The sequence below is a fragment of the Marmota monax genome, unplaced genomic scaffold, assembly GCF_021218885.2.
Source record: "Marmota monax isolate L192 unplaced genomic scaffold, Marmota_monax_Labrador192_F-V1.1 WCK01_AAM20220418_F8-fsc00020, whole genome shotgun sequence".
Lineage (NCBI taxonomy): Eukaryota > Metazoa > Chordata > Mammalia > Rodentia > Sciuridae > Marmota > Marmota monax.
Window position 1 is genome coordinate 21,332,826 of NW_026692912.1, and position 18,863 is coordinate 21,351,688.

Here is an 18,863-nt window from a genome sequence, read left to right on the forward strand (position 1 = left end):
AGAAGAGAGGCCTCGGCCGGCCAGAGACCTGAGTTGCGTGGGCCCTTCTCTGGAATAAGCCAGGGCCTTGCCTTCTTCCCTCCACAGGTCTCTGATTCCTTAGGGAGGCAACCTCAGGTCTCAGCAAAGACCCCCCTTCTGCCCCTGTCCTGGACTGCTGACAGGGAGACTGAGCAGCTGAGTGTCCACCCCCTAGAAGAGCCTCTTGTACCTCCACAGTAGAGTCTTTGTCTGGTCTGGTAACCCTCCCATCCCCACTGCCTCCCCTACCCCAGCCATGGGGCCTTGTAGCCAGTGCTTGGAACTAGAGTTTGATCTGGAACTGGTTACTTCTGGAAAGAACAACAATGTGGGAAAACCATCCACCCGCCTCCCAGAGTCCAGCAGAATGAACAAAGGGTGGAGGCCAAACTGTTCTTCCCCTACCCACCCCCACCCAGGCCTTTCCACTCTGCCTAAAACCGAAGTGGTAGACTTTTCTCTGGTTCCAACAGCAACTTGAAAAACTTGGGGAAACTCAAAAAATTTAAAAACCATCAACCTTCGCGTTCTGCCCCAAAGGGCCCCCACTAGCACTGGGTAAAGCAGCTGCAGGTACTCCCTAGGTGCCATGCTCACGCCAACCTCTTTATCAGCAGTGTTCCACTTACTGCTCACAGGAGGCCCTTCTGTTAGTCCCATTGCGGATGGGTAAAGTGAGAGTGGGCCTGAAAGCTGAGCTGCCTCCCTGAGCCTCTGCCTCCAGCCTGCAGGGAGGTCCTTGGGGAGGTTGCTGACTCAGCATGAGGGGCCTCGCGGTTCCTCTGTTGGCAGGTGCCTGCATCAGAAGGGGTTAGGACAGCTGGGAACAGCCCTGCCCCCATGACCCTCATGGTTATGTCTCTGGCCTCTCTCCTCCCCCACCTAGACCCCCTGAGCTTCTCCCACCAGCCCCAGAAGCCCAACAGGCTCACCTCCCCTGACCTTCCAGAAGCCTGCCCCGCTTGGACAAAGCAGCCATTCCCAGCACAGTGGCCCAGAAAACAAGTCTTGACCTGAGGCCAAGGCTCTTGAGGGCTGAACAGTATCCCTGCACTCACTCCCTCCTGAAACACTCTGTCCCTTCGTCATTCAAAGCATCATTTCTGGGAAGGCCAGGGGCTTGTTTTCCAGAGTGGCCTTGTCAGCTACCAGGCTGGCGGGCAAGTTCTGACCTCCCTGCCAAGCCTAACTTGAGATGGTAAACATCTTGGGTCTGAGGATGGGAAACAGGAGCCCTGATCTCCCTCATTCTGAAGACCCAGGCCCCACTCTCCAGCCCCCTTCCTCTTAGGTTGTCCTTCTCTCTGCCTTCCTCTGAGCTTCACATCCCTCAACTCCCTTCCATAGTCTTCCCAAGACTGGGAGCAGTTCACACCAGAGCTGGGAGGGGCCCAGACTGTCCCCCCAGGACCTCTTCCACCTTGAATGCAAAGCCACCCCAGACACACCTTGCAACAGAGATGTTAATGCCAAGGGTCTCACTTTCTTCACTTCAGATTCAGAGAGGGACAGGCCTTTGTCAGAGTCACAGCTAGTGGTGGACCTAGACAGTGTTGTCCTCCCAGCCCACTCTCTGCCTGACACTCCCAGAACACTCCCAGGGAGCCCTGAAATACCCTGAAGGAGACAGGAAAGGGCTAATCCTGGATTAGTTGTGAAGAGGGAAGAAGGGAGCAGGGAGAAAGGGCTGGGGCCTAGGGTGGAGGATGCAGGCTGCCTATGTTTGCAGGGAGGGCTGAGTGGTAGGATTGCTACTCTCTGGGTAGGGAAGGGTTAAGTCCTCCTGGGCCTTCTGCTGTGGCCACCCTCCCTTCCTGAACTTTCTCCTCCCCAGCCCTGGAGCCACACCCAGAGCCTCTGGTTCCCTGAGCCATTTTCTTGGCCTGCCTGAGCCCCTTTCATGGCCTGCCTGAGCCCCTTGCAGCTCCAGAAGGTAGGTAGGGGTCTACTGGGCTGGGTACTGGCAGGGTCCTACAAAAGTGTGTGGGGGTGGTCCAGATCTCCAGTAGCCCCTTGGGAACTCAACACTCCCTGTCATTTCACAGAAAGGGACACTGAAGTCCACAGTGGGGTTTCAGTTCCCAACCACAAGACCTAACTTCTGTACACACAGCCCTGGGGTATCCAGATTACAGGACCTGGGATAAGGTGGGGCTGTGTGCACTGTGCGTGGGCATGTTTTTTTTTTTTTTTGGGGGGGGGGTGGCTCAAAACCGATAAAGCATTCTGATCAGCCAGTTCAGCTGGCCTGGCTGCCTGTGGTGTGGAGGCAAGGCCCAGAGGGATGGGGACTGGCCAGCAAGTAGCCAGGCAGGAGGTTGTCCTCCCAGTTCTCAGTCCAAATTCAAAAGGCTAACTTGCGGGAATTAGAGCACACAGACTTTTAAGATAATCATCCAGGAATTCCAGATGGAGGCTGTTCGTATTGGTATCCAGCCCTAGAGGCCTTGTTTCAAACTCTGTCCTGGGGCAGAGCTGTACTCAATGGTAAGAGCTAGCTGAGCATATGTGAGGCCCTGGCTTCCATCCCCAGCACTGCAAGAAAAAAAAGTCCATCCCAGCCTGGGATGGAGCTCTAGCCTGTTTTCTAAAGAGGCCCACATGGGGCTGGAGATACAGCTCAGTTGGTGGAGTGTGCTTTCCTTGTATGCACAAGGCCCTGGGTTCAATCCCCAGCACCACAAAAAGAAAAAGAAAAAGAAAAAAAAAAGCCCTTAGCCCCATTTAGTACTTTCAGGGTCAGAGAGAAAACCATTGGTCCAAGTTGTCATGGCCACCAAATACTCATCCCTGGCCAACTTTTCCCTTTTCTTAGAGTATATCAGGAACATATTCCCAAGTCACTAACTATTTTTCTACATGATTTTTATGGTTCTGGGGATTGAAGGGAGGACCTCATGCGGGCCAGTCAAGCATCCAGGTGACCACAGGGCTTCTTTATCAGCTGTTTTGTGTTCCAGACAGGGAAACCATACTTTGTTAAACTAATCCCTTGATACTAAGGTAATCATTAACTATTCCAATGTAAGTTTTCATCAGACAAGACTTAGTGAATACCTACACACATATGTCTTTGCTCCTCTATTCCCTAATATTTTTTGCCAGGGGTAGGTACTGAGAATTGAACCCAGGAGCACTCTACCACTGAGCCACATCTCTGGCCCTTTGTATTTTTTGAGACAAGATCTTTCCACATTACTTAGGGCCTTGCTAAGGCTGGCTTTAAATTGAAATTCTCCTGCCTTAACCTCCCAAATCACAGGGGTTATAGACATGTACCAGTGCACCAGGCTCCATTGCCTGATCTCATGAGGAGTGGTTACTAGATCAAGCATGTGCACAGTTTGCCATGGATGTCCCATTTCCCAGGGAGGCAATTTCCAGCCTAACACCAATTTCTAAAGTACAGACTTTCCCAGAGACAGAAGGGCTTGTAGTGGGTGTCATGAATATTGCAGTACCTGGTATATGACAACCCACACTGGATATCCATCAGGGCTAGTGTGGGGGTGGGGGGCTGTCAGTAATTGGAAATTGACACTGTGGTGGGTTCCAAAGAAGACTTAGGTGCCTGTTACAAAACCTCCTAAGAAGGACCCAAGGCAAGTCAGAGTAGGCTATTTGCCTTAACTTCCACCCGCACTCAGGAGAAAGCCCGCTCCCAGTCTGGCCCGCCACTGCCACCATCCTGTTCCCTTCCATTCTGCCCTCACTCTGTGCTGCATCCCTTCCTGATTCTGCCTGTCCTCATGTGCTCAGAGTCTTCGCACATCCTGCTTCCTCTATCTGGAGTGTTCTTTGTCATCTCTTCCCCTCCCAATATCCTTTAGGCCCCTTTAAATGCCATTCCCTCAGAGCTGCTGCCAAAGACTCCCATCTCATTACTTTTCTTTTTTTGAGGTGCTGGGGATTGGACCCAGGGCCTTGTGCATGCAAGCCAAACACTTTACCAACTGAGCTACATCCCCAGCCCCCCATCTCATTTCCAGTACATACTTCTGCTCTTAGCTCTCAAAGCCTGCCCCCTCTTTCCCTGCACTCAGCATTTATGATCGTGTGCTTCCCCACGTGATGGTTGGTGTAATGTTGTTCTCCATTTTTTTTTTTTTTTTAGCACCAGGGATTGAACCCAGGGATGCTTAACCACTGAGCCACATCCCAACCATTTTAATTTTTATTTACAGATAGGGTCTCACTAAGTTGCTTAGATTCTCACTAAATTGCTGAGGCTGACCTTGGACTTGAGATCCTCTTGCATCAGCCTCTCAACTCTCTGCGATTATAGGAATGCACCACCATGCCTGGCCTCCTTTACTAGGCTATAAACTCTGTGAGGGCGGGTACCTCAGCTGGCTTGCTCATAACAGCTCCTAAAGCTGTGTCTCCTACACAGTAGATGTGGAATCGACATTGGCAGGATACACGGATGCAGCTGTATGTGGCTCAGCCCACTGGAGGGCAAGTACAGGACAACCTCCCCTTCCCCTTCCGTTCCTAACATCCAAGTAGCCAATTGTTCTTCACAGGGCACCAGACACCACGGCAGGGGCAGGGGACAGAGCAATGAATAGGACATTGGTCTCAACTTCGGACATTTGGGGTTTGGTGGGGAGATTAAATACAGTTCATAAGGGGAAGCGTGCAGAGGGAAGCCTTAGCCTCATTCCTGCCTGCAGTTCCAGGAGGATGGATTCCTGGTGCTGGAAGGATTCTTGTCTGTGGATGAGTGTGAGGCTATGAAACAAAGGATTGGTGAGATCGTGGCCGAGATGGATGTCCCTCCCCACTGCCGCACAGAATTTTCCACCCAACATGAGGAACAGCTTCGAGCCCAGGTGGGTGCATGGGGTAGGTGGGGATGGAATGTGGTCTTTGATGGGGGATCAGTCCCCAGCCAAAGGAGCTTCCTGGATGGAAGGACCTAAAGCCATGACTCCTCCTTTTAAAATATTTTTATATAATATGTATTTTTAGTTGTTGATGGACCTTTATTTTATTCATTTATTTTTATGTGGTGCTGAGAATTGAACCTAGTGCCTCACACTTGCTACGCAAGTGCTCCACCACTGAGCCACAACCCCAGCCTCCATGGCTCCTTCTGATAACAGATCAGGTGCAGGCTCCCACATGCCAGGCTCCACTCCTTACACCTGTCACCATGAATTTACAAGGTGGATATGGTTATTGTTTCCACTGGAAGGGAGGGAAAGTGAGGCTTCCATCATTTGTCCAAACCATAGTTAATAACTGGTAGAGCCAGGATTTGAAGTCAGCAGTCTGATACCAACTGGTGCTGTGCACTGCTCTATTGTACTTCCTCAGATTCTCCTGCCACAAAGGGCTTCCTTGTGGCCAGCATCCCAGAGAGAGCCTTGAGATTTTAAAAGGCTGCCTGTGTGTCTTATCCCTGCACCCAAACTCAGAACATGCTGTTTCCCAAGACTCAGCACAGTCTGAGACAGACAAGTGGTTCTCCCATCCAGTTATCTCAACCCTACACAGTTTGACAGTCAGAGCCTTCCTGCAGGGCAGCTGAGCTCTGGTCCAGGCCACTCACACTCATACCAAGGAGCTCCTGCCATCTAGTGGCAACAGAGAAAACTACAGCAGCTAGAAGCCTTGCATCCCAGGAAAGCAAAGCCGCCAGAGACCCGCCACTCAAGGGTCCTGAGGAGAAAGAGGGCTGAAACTGGTACCCCAAATCTGCCTTGTGAGAATGCTCCAGAGGCCCGTAGATTATTGTGGCAGGAGGAATGCAAGAAGAAAGGGCCCAGATGATCCTTAACTTACAATGGTTCGACTTAGGATTTTAGATATACATTCATTCAGTAGGAACAATACTTTGAGTTTTTAATTTTGATCTTTTCTAGGACTGATACCACACGATATCATAATCTCTCATGATGCTGGGTGGTTGCAGGGAGTCACAGCTCCCAGTCTGCCACCTGATCATGGGAGGCAAAGATACTGTGTTCACCATCTGTCTCCCATGCCAGACAACCATTCTGTTTTTCACTTTCAGCACAGTACTTGATAAATTAACAAGATGTTGAACACTTACGCTTGTAAAGTAGGTTTTGGACTGGATGGGTCTGCCCCACTGTGAACTAATGTATGTGTCCCATGAGGGGACTGGAGAAAGCTAGGATGTTCTGTGGGCTAGGTGTATTAAGTGCACTTCTAATGTTTTCAATTTATAGTGAGTGTATCTGGATGTAGCATCACTGTAATAAGTTAAGTGGAATCTAATAAGAGGTTTCTGAAAAATCAGATGCTTGTAGCTTTGAATTCTGCTTACAGGCACTGAGGCTCCTAGGCGCTGTCTGAGCCTCAGTGGACATGTCCAAGATGTCACTGGGGATCTGTAGCCCATGGGCATGGGAAGCCCCTGCTCTGACCCTGGGATGCTCTCTCTTTCTCTCCCATGTCCCTCTCCACAGGGCAGCACAGACTATTTCTTGAGCAGTGGTGACAAGATTCGATTCTTCTTTGAGAAAGGTGTTTTGGACAATAAAGGTTTGGAGCTGGGTCCCCAGAGATGTGGGAGCCCCCGGGAGGTTGCTGGATACAGGTGTCTGCCCTACAGGGCTGGGAGGGCAGGGCGCTTAGGCCGCTGCCTGAGGGAGGCTGCACTACAGTTCTTTTGCGTTTACCTGTTCTCTGTGCCACAGGAAATTTCTTGGTGCCTCCAGAGCAATCAGTCAACAAAATCGGTCATGGTGAGCAGAAACCTAGGAGTGCAGGACAGAGACGGGACATGGCCTGAAGAGCTGAGAAGCCGTGGTCAAATCCGTACTGAGTTAAGGGTTGGGCAAGTCGCCTTTCTGGCTGCAGGCTCCCCTTCGGTCGTGGTCTTTGACGTTGTGTAATGCTGATCACATGGCACTTCTGCCACCACACAGGGAAGAGGGGTCCACTTGAGACCCCAACAGAGGGCATGTGCAGGCTTCTCCACAACCTACTGTCCCAGGCATGGGGGATTCCTGGGACCTGTTGATTCCTGGAGCCCTCTTGAGGGGCAGCTGATATATTGAAATTACTCCTACTCTGAGACCCCAGAACCAAGGGTAGAAATTTTCACTTTTTCCCCCAGGATCACGTTGTAATTATTTTTGTGGACTCCTTGTTTTTAAACCTGAAATTATAGCATGGTGGCTTTGTAAACAAGTTGTGATAAAATTCATGTGACATAAAATTTGTCACCATAACTATTTAAAATATATTTTTAGATGTAGGTAGACATGATACCTTTATTTTATTTTTTTATTTTTTAGTGGTACTGAGGATTGAACCTATGCCTCACACATGCTAGGAGAGTGCTCTACCACTAAGCCACAAACCCAGGCTCCAATCACCATAACTATTTTAAAGTATTTCATTCAGTGCCATTCAGTGCATTCAAAACTTACTTTTTTGTAATAACAGCAGTTGGGCACAATGGAACATACCTGTAATCCTAGTGGCTTGAGAAACTAAGAGAGGAGGATCACGAGTTCAAAGCCAGCCTCACCAAAAGTGAGGTGCTAAGCAACTCAGTGAGGCCATGTCTCTAAATAAAATATAAAATAGGGCTGAGGTTGTTGCTCAGTGGTCGAGTGCCTGAGTTCAATCCCTGGTACCCCCCCACCCAAATAGCAAATAATCCCTGGCACGGTGGCATACACCTGTAATCCTTGTGATTTGGGAGGCTGAGGCAGGAGAATTGCAAGTTGAGGCCAATGTGAGCAATTCAGTAAGACCTTATTTCAGAAATAAAAAAAGGCTGGGCATGTAGCTCAGTGGTAAAGCACCCCCAAGTTCTATCCCTAGTACTGCAGATAAAACAACAAAAACCACAAAGACCGCTGACGACTGTGCCTGCTGCCCGTGTTCATTAGCTCCCCTAGAAGCCCTGGGAGGTGGGCAGCTCTTCTCCTCCTCACTCTACAGTGGAGGAGACCAAGACTTACAGAGGGAAATAGTAGTCACCTGAGATCACATAGAGGAAGTGGAAGTATTGAAGTTGCTGCCAACTAAGAGTCCCCTTGAAATCCTTCGTCCTCCCTGAGGAGTGGGAGTTAGGGCTTGAGTGAGGTTCCCAGATAGCCAGGTGGTCCAAGATAAGGTCATGGTGGGATGGGGCTGGGTGGGATGAAGGTGTCTTTGGGGCCCATTACTTGGTTATAAAAAGCATAAAGTTTAAAGCACCTAAAATAGTTGAAAGTGTCAAAGTGAAGCCTGAGTCCAGTTCTCAGGGTGGGAGGGACACATGGGGGCTGAGACTGGCCCATCAGCAGGCCTCTGTCCCACAGCTCTGCACGCCCATGACCCTGTCTTCAGGAGTGTCACACATTCCCCCAAGGTGCAGGTGAGCAGAGGTGGGGACGGGCAAGTGGGGACAGATAGGGGTGTATGTGGGCAGGCTGCAGTGTGACTCTGCCCCCTTCCAGGCCTTGGCCAGAAGTCTGGGCCTCCAAATGCCTGTGGTGGTGCAGAGCATGTACATCTTTAAGGTGAGCGATGTGTCCTTCCCAGGCCTCAGTTTACTTGACCCTTTGTAAAAGTGGCAGGCTGCTCATAGGAAGCCCCTCCCCATAGTGGGCCAAAGCTGCTGGGTTATCAGTGTTGAGTTGGCCAGAGCACATGTGAAGTGGGTACCTGGTACTGAGTTTGTGCTCTATTAGAATTAGGTGGTATGAAGAAAAGGGATCCCCAAGAGTCCCTCCTGCCCTCTTTGACTACTGAGATGCTCTGCTCTCAGCTCCCAAGTACAGTGCCACCTCCTCTAAAAAGCCTTCTAGCTCCCTGAGGAAAAGAGGGACCCAGCTCTGACTTGGGGGCTAACCTCTGAGCCAACCCCTGGCCAAATGCTGCCCTTTCCTGGTTCTGCTTCATGACCTCGTTGTTAGGCTAGTGCTTGCTGTCTCCCAGGCAGACTGTGCACCCCCTGCTGGGCAGGTGGCTTTCCTTCTGCTTCCCTCCTGGGCCTGGCTCACAGTAGGGGCTCACTAGCTGGTACCCAGGGTGGGAGCACCCTATAAGACTCAGATCAAGCCCTGCTCCTCCCTGTTCTCATCCGTTCTCACCAGACTCTTCCCCTATCTTGCAGCAACCTCACTTTGGTGGTGAAGGTAAGCTGTGAGAAGCTGTGGGGCCCAGCAGCGACCATGGGCAGGAAGTCTGGAATATCATGGTGGTCAGGTCTTTGCAGGAAGGGAAAGTACTTACTGCATTACCTGTGGGCACGAAGCTCAGGCCAGGGGAGGAGGAGCCACCTTCCTTTCCTTCCCAGAACAGGGGATTGGTGGGGAACCCTGGAGCCCCTGGCACACAGATTTCTCAATCTGACAGCAACCCTTAGCAGGTTAAAAATATAGATTACTAACACAGATGGTTTTCAGACAGTGTGAAATAAAGGAAATCAAATACACACACACACACACACACACACGCACACACACATGCACACACTCACTACTGTCAGGCATGGTGGCACTTGCTTGTAATCCCAGTGACTCTGGAGGCTGAGGTGGAAGGATTGCTTGAGCCCAGAAACTCAGGGATGCCCTGGGCAACACAGCAAAACTGTCTCTTTAAACAACAACAACAGGATGCTTGGTCATAGGTATCCCCTCTCCAACCCCAACTTTCCAAACTTACACCACTGGGTGGGCTATCTGGTGGCTGGAGTCTGCTCATCTCTGGTAAAGAATGGTGGCTTTAGGGCCAGGGTGTAGCTCAGTGGTCTTTACCACTTGCCTAGCCGAGGCAAGACCCTGAATTCCATCCCCAGCACAGAAAAAAAAAAAAAAAAGACAGACAGACAGACACGGGTGGATTTAGTCACCTGGCTGGAATTCAATGGTAGCAGCTACTTTTTAGCAATTAGTGTGTGCAGCCCTGTCCTAAGCACTTTTCATACACTGTCCTATGGAACCCTCCAGCAGCCCTTTCAGGGAGGTTATTGTTGGGGCCACTTTACAGTTGAAGAAATGAAAGCTTTAAGAGGTAAAATCTCTGCTCAGAGTCCCTGGGTCAAGAAGTGGAAGATTCTCAGAACAGGAAGTCTGGGAGGATGGTGGAGTGGGAAGAGGGTCAAGATGAGGTGGGATAGAGCGAAGGGTTAGGCTCCTCAGCCCCCTGGCGGGTCTGCCGCAGCCTCCCCTCACCAGGATGCCTCGTTCCTGTACACGGAGCCTCTGGGCCGGGTGCTGGGCATGTGGATGGCACTGGAGGATGCCACGCTGGAGAATGGCTGCCTTTGGTTTATCCCTGGCTCCCACACCAGTGAGGACCCCTGGCTCCCCACCCCAACCCCCAGGGAGAGGGATCGGGTGAACAGAGGGTCTAGAGGCTCCATCTTGGCCTGCAGGTGGAGTGTCAAGAAGGATGATCCGGGCCCCTGCTGGCTCATGGCCTGCTACCAGCTTCCTCGGGGCAGAGCCAGACTGGGATAACAGCCTCTTTGTGCCCACACCAGTGCAGAAAGGTAGGCGGGACGCCCAGGGTCTGTGCGTGCTCCACCACCCAGCATCTGGGAGGCTCTTTTGGTGTCACCTGAGGACTGGGAAGTCACAGAATGGGAGGAGGTAGGCTGACAGGTTACTTGGAAGTCAGGAAGCAGCACGATCACAGCAAGTTCAAACAGGCCAGGCTAGAGTCCAGACTCCGCTTCTCAGTCTGTTTCTTTGGGTAAATGACGGATTCACTCTGAGCCTCAGTTTCCCCAAATGTAAAGTGAGATGCATCTAGAATGTTTATAAAGAATTTATGTGACACACAGCAAGGGCTTCACAGATGTTGGTTAATCGTGACCCCTCTTCCTTATGGAAAGGGACACTGAGGTACACCCCAGCATCATCAGGAGGTCCCTGTTGACTGGCACAGTGCAGAGGGCTTCTGGCCACATCTGGGGTGGAGAGGCCCTTTGTAAGGCTTGCCAAGTCACAGTCCACAGCAGAGGACACTTGATCGCAGGGAGCCCCTGTCTAAACAACATGGCTTGGACCCTGGAGCAAGCAGACTTGGAAAGGCATGGGGATAGGTGAGGTCACTAAACCACTCCAGGGAGGACCACCGCACCCCTTCCTGACCTGGGAAGGGTGGCACTGGGCCTACGGTGCCCCCGACCTGCTCATGTCTCTACTAGGGGCCCTGGTCTTGATCCATGGAGAGGTGGTACACAAGAGTGAGCAGAACCTTTCAGACCACTCACGCCAGGCCTACACTTTCCACCTCATGGAAGCCACTGGCACCGTCTGGAGCCCAGAGAACTGGTACGTGGCAGGGTGTGTGTGTCTGTGTTCAAGTCCCCTGAGGGGGCCCTGGGGACGGGGAAGAGTGGTCCTGCCTTCATTTTCAACAGGCTTCAGCCGACAGCTGAGCTGCCGTTTCCTGCCTTGTACACCTAAAGCCCTTGAAGGGTTGGGACCATCACCTCCCAGTGCAGCTGTGGACTACCAGTGCAGCACGCTGCCTCCCGTGCCGGCTGCAGTGGGGAAGCTGTGAACCTGCAGAGCTCTCCTCCTTCAGGGTCTGTGCTTTCAGCCCTGCAGAAGCTGGGGGAGGCTGACATGGCAGGGCAGGGCCCAGGCTGGATGAAGGCCTTCCCCAAGATCTTGTTCTCTCTGCACCTTACTCCCCCACACAAACTTCCTCTTGAGGTGGCCTCTCAGCCATGAAAGAGGTCTGGTCCATTTTCAAGTCCTCTCTCAGGAGCAACTCTAATAATTACGCTGTAAGCCTCAATAAAAATGACTTCTGAATGCAGCTTCTCCATTTGTCCTTCTTCCCAAGCATTCTTGCTTTCCAGATGAGACTCCTGCCGAAAACCATTCCGGTCCCCAATCCCTGCTGCGCAGTGTGCGTGACTTCACTCACAACACTTAGTGGGCGTTGGCCGCATGCCGCCCTGCACACTTTGCGTTTTGTGTTACACGACTCCTCACACAGAGAGGAAGGTGCTGTGATGATCTGTGTTTGTAAGTGAAGGAGCTGAGCCAAGGAAAAGGCAAGTGACCTGCCTGCTAAGTCACACAGTTGCTCAGTTGTTCAGCTGTGTCACCCTGGTCCAGGATTGGGCTCCTGTCCTGTTTTTTTTTTTTTTTTTTTTTTGCATTTTAAAGCATCATGCTTTCTTTCTTATTGTGGACTGTTCATCTTTTTTTTAATTTTATTTTTTATTCCAATTTATTATGTATGACAGCAGAATGCATTACAATTCACATTACACACACAGAGTACAATTTTTCATATCTCTGGTTGTACACAAAGTATATTCACACCATTCGTGTCTTCATACATGTACTTAAGGTAATGATGTCCATCTCATTCCACCATCTTTTTGACACTCCTTGCCCCCTCCCTTCCCCTCCCTCCCCTTTGCCCTATCTAAAGTTTGTCTAATCCTCCCATGTTCCCCTCCCTATCCCACTATGAATCAGCCTCCTTATATCAGAGAAAACATTCAGCATTTGTTTTTTTTTTGGATTGGCTAACTTTAATTAGCATTATATTCTCCAACTCCATCCATTTACCTGCAAATGCCATGATTTTATTTTCTTTTATTGCTGAGTAATATTCCATTGTGTATGTATACCACAGTTTCTTTATCCATTCATCTACTGAAGGGCATCTAGGTTGGTTCCACAGTTTAGCTATTGTGAGTTGTGCTGCAATAAACATTGATGTGGCTGTGTCCATATAGTATTATGTTTTTAAGTCCTTTATGTATAGACCAAGGAGTGGGACAGCTGGGTCAAAAGGTGTTTCCATTCCAAGTTTTCCAAGGAAACTCCACACTGCTTTCCAGATTAGCTGCACCAACTTGCAGTCCCACCAGTAATGTATGAGTGTGCCTTTTCCCCCACATCTTTGCCAACACTTATTGTTGTTTGTATTCTTAATATCTGCCATTTTGACTGGAGTGAGGTGAAACCTTAGAGCAGTTTTGATTTGCATTTCTCTAATTGCTAGAAATGTTGAACATTTTTTCAAATATTTGTTTTGATTGTATATCACCTTCTGAGAAGTGTCTGTTCAGGTCCTTGGCCCATTTATTGATTAGGATATCTTTTTTTTGAGTTTAACTTTTTGAGTTGTTTATATACACTAAAGATTAGTGCTCTATCTGATGTACAAGTGGTAAAAATTTGCTCCCAAGCTGTGGACTCTCTATTCACTTCACTGATTGTTCCTTTTGCTAAGAAGCTTTTTAGTTTGAATCCATCCCATTTATTAATTCTTGATTTTAATTCCTGAACTATAGGAGTCTTGTTAAGGAAGTAGGGGCCTAATCTGATATGATGGAGATTTGGGCCTACTTTTTCTTCTATTAGGGTCTCTAGTTTAATTACTAGGTCCTTGATCCACTTTTGAGTTGAGTTTTGTGCGTGGTGAGAGATAGGGGTTTAATCTCATTTTGTTGCATATGGATTTCCAGTTCTCTCAGCACCATTAGTTTAAGAGCTATCTTTTCTCCAATGTATGTTTTTGGCACCTTTGTCTAATATAAGATAATTGTAATTATGTGGGTTAGTCTGTGTGTCCTCTATTCTGTACCATTGGTCTACCAGTCTGTTTTGGTATGCTGTTTTTGTTACTATTGCTCTGTAGTATAGTCTAAGGTCTTGGTATAGTGATGCCACCTGCTTCACTCTTCTTGCTAAGGATTGCTTTAACTATTCTGGGTCTCTTATTTTTCCAGATGAATTTCATGTTTGCTTTTCTATTTCTATGAGGAATGTCATTGGGATTTTGATTGGAATTGCATTAAATCTATATAGTACTTTTGGTAGTATGGTCATTTTGACAATATTAATTCTACCTATCCAAGAACAAGGTAGAGCTTTCCATCATCTAAGGACTTCTTTAATTTCGTTAGTGTTCTATAGTTTTTATTGTAGAGGTCTTTCACCTCTTTTGTTAGGTTAATTCCCAAGTTTTCTTTTTTTTTTTTTTGGAGGCTATTGTAAATGCCTCAAGTCCCCTTCAGAGGATTTGTCACTGATGTACAGAAATTGGGTTCTTGTTCTTTATGCTGTCCAATCCTCTGATGGAGAGGGGAAAAAAGCCCAGGACCAGGAATCCATTATCAGTCTCTGGTCTCAAGCCAGGCCCTTCCTCTCTCAGGGACATTTCCCTACCTGGACAACAAGGAGGCCAGACCAGGCCTCCAGTGGCCCCTCCTGCTTTGGCATGCTTGGAAGACACCCAGAATTTCTGAAACAACTTCTAAATCCAAAAACCTGCTTAGTGGAGGTCTGGTCCAGAGATTGCAAAATGGAAATCACTGGCTGATTCCAGACTGCAGATGTGTTTTGTCTGAGCCTCAGCATTTAAAATCAGACTTTTGAGCTGGGGATGTAGTTCAGTGGTACAGCACTTGCCTAGTATGTGCAGGACCCCAGTTTCATCCACAGCACCAGAAAATATAGCTTTTAAAAATTGGGAAATTCCACATAATAATCCAGGTTTCATTAACTTCATTCAATGAGTGAGTGATTGATAACACTGGGCCCACACTGTAGCAAAGTCACTACAAGCTAGAGCAGCCTCCTTGAGAAAGGCCCACCATAGTTCTCTGTCCTCATTCTGGGCATCACTTGACTAGCTTTGGCAGCCACATCTATAACCTTGGCTTAGTTCTTCCCCTACTGTAAGGCTCAGAGGAGAGCTCTTTCCCAAGGCCACTTAGGGAACTGGTTAGTGAAGTTGATGCTCTCTCACCCACATTTGCCAACACAGAAGGGAGCGTGGGAGAAGGAATGAGTTTGTTAAGTTTGCTGAGATCCAGGAGAATGTTTTAGTACTCCTCTCTGAGGGAAATGACTTGGCAGTAATTCCTAAGCAGAAGAGTTCCAGCTCTGAAGTTCATGTCTGGCCATGGTGGGCCTAAGTTCTTACTCTTCTTGCCAGGCTGGGTTAACCAGCCTAGGAATCCTGCTGTGCTCTTTCCATTCAGTGAATGCCTGCTGACTTCTTGCTACTGGCTAGGCTATTACCCCTGTGGCATGTGGTCTGGAGTTTGGGACCTGACTGGAGTATGCACCCCCAGTGGACCCATTTTAACTCTCAGAAAACTCCCCAGCCCCTGTGAATCTCTCCTAGATTCATATACCATTAGAGACAAGGCTTGGAAATGTGACCCTTCCACTGGAATGTGAAAGGGTTTCAGGAGAGACCCTAGGACAAGGAGTCAGAAATGTATGACCAATCCTTCTCTATTAACACTGCCCAGCTACGGAGAGTTTGGAGCGAGGCTGGCTGGAATAGGACTTGAGTCCAGGATCTGATCCTTTCCCTCCAGCCCTTCCAAGTGACCTAGAAGCTAACCCATTTCTCCCTTCAGCTCTTCCTAGCCTAAGTAGGAGAAAACATATGCATTTGACTCTTTCTCTCTTGGGTTCTCCTCCAAGTGAAGTCAGAACAAAGGTCACTCTGGTTTCCAAGTACAACTCATAAAACCTCTTATCTCACCTGGCCCTTTTTTTTTTTTTTCCCCCTCACCTGGCTTTTCAATGAGCTGAAGACTGGTCTTGGGTAATAAGGATATCTTCCTTTTTTTTTTTTTTTTCTTAATTTTCAGTTGTTGATAGACCTTTATTTTATTAATTTATTTATATGCGGTGCTGATAATCAAACCCAGTGCCTCACACATGTTAGGTAAACACTCTACCACTGAGCCCCAGCCCTTGCCCAAAACATCTTCCCTTACTGATTGCTAGTCCTGGGTGGGCCATCAGCTGATACTTCACATACATTATCTCAAATTGGATCCTCTTAACATCCACTTAGGTTCAGACTGGTTAAATGACTCACCCAAGGTCATACAGTTAACAGGTCATGCAGCCAAGAATTCTGATCAGATTAACCCTAGAACCTGAAGCTTTAATCATTATGCTCTAATGCCTCAGTGTCCATTTTGCCCCCCCCCCACCACCACAAAAACAGAGGGGGCTCTACAACTCAAGTTCTCTGAATTGTTGTACTGTCAGACATTTTTCTTTTTTAAATATTGGCAAAACTAAAACCAGGAGAGGTTTTTATTTTTTATGTTTTATTTTAAGTCTGATTAACTGAAAAACCAAATCTGCTTTTTACCCTTGGCTCTTCATGCCCAAGTGGCTAACTGCTGTGGGGACCATTCATTCTCCTCATGTCTCTGTGCAACACTAGGCCATCAGCAATATCAGGAGGTAGAGAGGCAAAAGGAGATTGTCTATCTGTGTAGTATATGCTTCTAAGAGGGATACCATGCTGATGGATCCCAAAATCCAAACATAACTATAGTTTAGGTCCACTCCACTGTCAAAAATTAAGATCAGAGCTACTGAAATGATCTGTGCAAATATAGATGTCATGGTCCCCTCAAAAGTCTTCTTGGTTCCAGGCCAATGGATCTCCCCCATGGTGCTGCCAAAGATGGAGGCCACGGTATCACCCACTCCCACAGCCAGGACACCTGCATAGGGGACTAGGGCCCTGGCTCCCCCCAAGCTACCCTTCTGTGTGCAGGGTCTGGGGATCAGCCAAATGGGAAGAGACATGCCCAGAAGCAGGTAGATGTGTGTCAGGATGAGCGGTCCACTGTCTCTTTCATCCAGGAAGAGGGACAGGAGACCCCGCAGAGTGTGACCCAAGGGCTTGATGCGGAAGTAGCGCACATACTCTAAGAAGATGAAGACTGCCAGACATACAGTGGCAGCCACGTACAACAGTGGCCGGTCAAAGATGATACCTGGGATGTAAGTGGCTACCACAATGAAGTGGAAATATTTTCGGGTAATGGTGGGGGCCTGGTGTTTCTTGGACTCAGAAGATGATCGCTTGGCATTCTGGTAGAGCACCACCAGGCAGGCCAAGGTGGCCAGCAGGGACCAATAGGCTAGGAGGTAGATGCGGGTTTCTGTCTGGAAGAGGAACTGAAGAAGCCAAAGCAGTGGGTTCCTATGGATGAGCCAGTGCAGCCAGGGTAGGACTACCCCAAGTCCCAGCACACAAGTCATGAGGTGGAAGAAGATGGAGGAAGCCCAAGTGCCTGAATCCATGAAGACAAAGAGAGTGCTGAAGAAGATGCCCATGAGCACCATCCCTACCACAACCACCAGCAGGAAGAAGTCCACTGGGTCCCCCTGGCTTTCTACAACAGTCAGAGAACGCTTGATGAGCTGGTTGAGGACAAAGCTGATGCCACCCAGTACCAGCAGTGCCTCCCCAGGAGTGAAGCAGCGGGGCATCAGATATAGCAGGATCATGTTGAGATAAACAAAGATCAGCAGCACTTCTAGGACTTCGATCACCTCGCCCACGCTAAGCGAGTGCTTCATGATATAAATGATGACGCCTCCTGCCAAACCCGAGATGGCACAAGTATTGGTGGGCACCGGGCGAGTGATGCCCAGAGCCAACACCGAGGAGAAGAGGGCCACTGCCATGCCAGTGGCTGCCACCACAATGCCGAAGCGCTCGAAGTGCGGGTTCCCAGAAGCCTGGCAGCGCTCCTTCATGACCAGTCCCAGCAGAGGCATGACCATGGAGGCGGGCAGTAGGCCACTGTTTGCAGACATTCGGAACTGGAAGACGGCATTTCCTTGCTGTAGCAGCCGATCCCACTTGTACTGGACGTAGAAGGCCTGCACTGCGAGGGCTACTGCGCACCACGAGTATCGGTCCCAGACGGTCGCGTGGATGCTCACCACTACTGCGAACACCACTGCCGCCTCTGCCAGCACTGTACCGCTCAGGGGAGCCCCGGACTCCGGGGCTGCCGGAGGGCACTTTCGGGTCATGTCTATACGCCTAGGGCTCTGGGGAAGTCGGGGTGAGTAGGGATGCCTTGGCCTCTGGGCCCCTCACCCAGCCACGAAGAGGGCAGCAGCTTCACTCTGCCAACAATCTTTTCCAGCTTTGAGGAGGGAGCTCCACCAGCAGGTCACGGTCTGCGGCTAGAAGCTAGCGCCCGATGACCCTTCACTGCCTCCAACCTATGGTGCAGACGTCGTTGCTCTTCGGCTCTTTTTACGGGCTCCACCGCCCCCACCACGGGTTCCTCACGTCCCTGGGCATCGCCATCTTGGCCCCGCCCCGCTGTCACGTGACTAAAGATCCCGCCTACGCGCCCGGTCCCGGGGCGAGCGGTCACGTGGGAGCGGCGTCTGGGGGCGGGGCTGGGCACGCGCGCGCGAAGATGGCGGCCGCCGCCGATGGACCGTGTGTGAGGTGCGGAGCGGGCCAAGTCTGCGGGGGCGGCTGTGAGGCTCCGGGTGGAAGCTGAACGGGAGCGGGGCGGGAGTTGGGAGCGGGATGAGTTGGTGGCGGCGGGACGAGCCCGGGCCGGGTGGACAGGCGCTGAGACGGGAGGCGGTTACGTCCAAACGGTCGCTGCGCGCGGGGACCGGAGGGCACTTGTGAGAGAACGGGCCAGCTGCTGCCCCCTTCGCTCGGCGCCGGGCCTCCGTCTGCTCACCCGGGTCCCTTTTGCTTCCTCCCTTCTCCCCACCGGCGCGTCTCGTGGCGCCCCACCCACGCTTCCTCGTCCGGCGGTGAAGCTCCCTCGAGGCGCGACGGAGCGCTTCGCGGTCGCCTGGAGGGTCCGCCACCCGTCCCGGCTGCAGCCTCCCCGCGTCCTGCCCCGGCACCGGGTAGGCCTTGCCCGCGCCCCAGGTTCTCCCCCGAGGGCTCTCTTTCTCCGCGCTTCTGTTCATTTTTTTTCATGCATTGGTTTAGTTAGCCGACAGGCCCCCATCCGCTGAGAGATTCCAGGCACTGTGTTAGGCTTTAGGGGAGAGAAGATGAATTGCTGAAAAGACAGCACTCCCTGGAAGATGCTTACTAGCGCCATCCCATGGCGAAGCGCTTTGTCA

The 18,863-nt window shown here is 50.2% G+C and overlaps 3 protein-coding genes across 11 annotated transcripts in view; 2 read left to right on the forward strand and 1 right to left on the reverse strand.

Moving 5' to 3' along the window:
• Nucleotides 1–1,855: 1,855 nt before the first annotated feature.
• On the forward strand, nucleotides 1,856–11,769 carry Phyhd1 (phytanoyl-CoA dioxygenase domain containing 1). 3 transcript variants are annotated; one of them, XM_046451577.2, is made up of 12 exons: nucleotides 1,876–1,954; nucleotides 2,067–2,169; nucleotides 4,698–4,856; nucleotides 6,462–6,537; nucleotides 6,693–6,740; nucleotides 8,313–8,368; nucleotides 8,451–8,513; nucleotides 9,110–9,131; nucleotides 10,159–10,287; nucleotides 10,373–10,489; nucleotides 11,150–11,276; nucleotides 11,366–11,769. In XM_046451577.2, the coding sequence occupies exons 3-12, from the start codon at nucleotides 4,758–4,760 to the stop codon at nucleotides 11,409–11,411; spliced, it is 783 nt and encodes a 260-aa protein (XP_046307533.1). In that variant the 5' UTR covers nucleotides 1,876–1,954; nucleotides 2,067–2,169; nucleotides 4,698–4,757; the 3' UTR covers nucleotides 11,412–11,769. The 3 variants fall into 3 exon arrangements, with proteins under 3 accessions (XP_046307532.1, XP_046307534.1, XP_046307533.1); XM_046451576.1 differs by lacking the exon at nucleotides 2,067–2,169 and having other exon boundaries at nucleotides 1,856–1,954; XM_046451578.1 differs by lacking the exons at nucleotides 2,067–2,169; nucleotides 10,159–10,287 and having other exon boundaries at nucleotides 1,856–1,954.
• Nucleotides 11,770–16,040: 4,271 nt separating this feature from the next.
• On the reverse strand, nucleotides 16,041–18,086 carry Dolk (dolichol kinase). Its single transcript, XM_046451728.2, has one exon. The coding sequence runs from the start codon at nucleotides 17,787–17,789 to the stop codon at nucleotides 16,173–16,175; it is 1,617 nt and encodes a 538-aa protein (XP_046307684.1). The 5' UTR covers nucleotides 17,790–18,086; the 3' UTR covers nucleotides 16,041–16,172.
• A 78-nt stretch (nucleotides 18,087–18,164) lies between these two features.
• Nup188 (nucleoporin 188) overlaps nucleotides 18,165–18,863 on the forward strand; it is a 55,373-nt gene continuing 54,674 nt past the window's right edge. For 4 of the 7 annotated variants that reach the window (XM_046451316.2, XM_046451317.2, XM_046451319.2 and 1 more), the window contains exons 1-2: nucleotides 18,166–18,219; nucleotides 18,549–18,641. In XM_046451316.2, the coding sequence (XP_046307272.1) occupies nucleotides 18,188–18,219; nucleotides 18,549–18,641 (125 nt within the window). In that variant the 5' untranslated portion in view covers nucleotides 18,166–18,187. Of the gene's footprint in view, nucleotides 18,220–18,548; nucleotides 18,642–18,863 lie in introns of all 7 variants that reach the window. The other 3 variants (XM_046451320.2, XM_058581826.1, XM_046451321.2) reach the window with 1 other exon arrangement.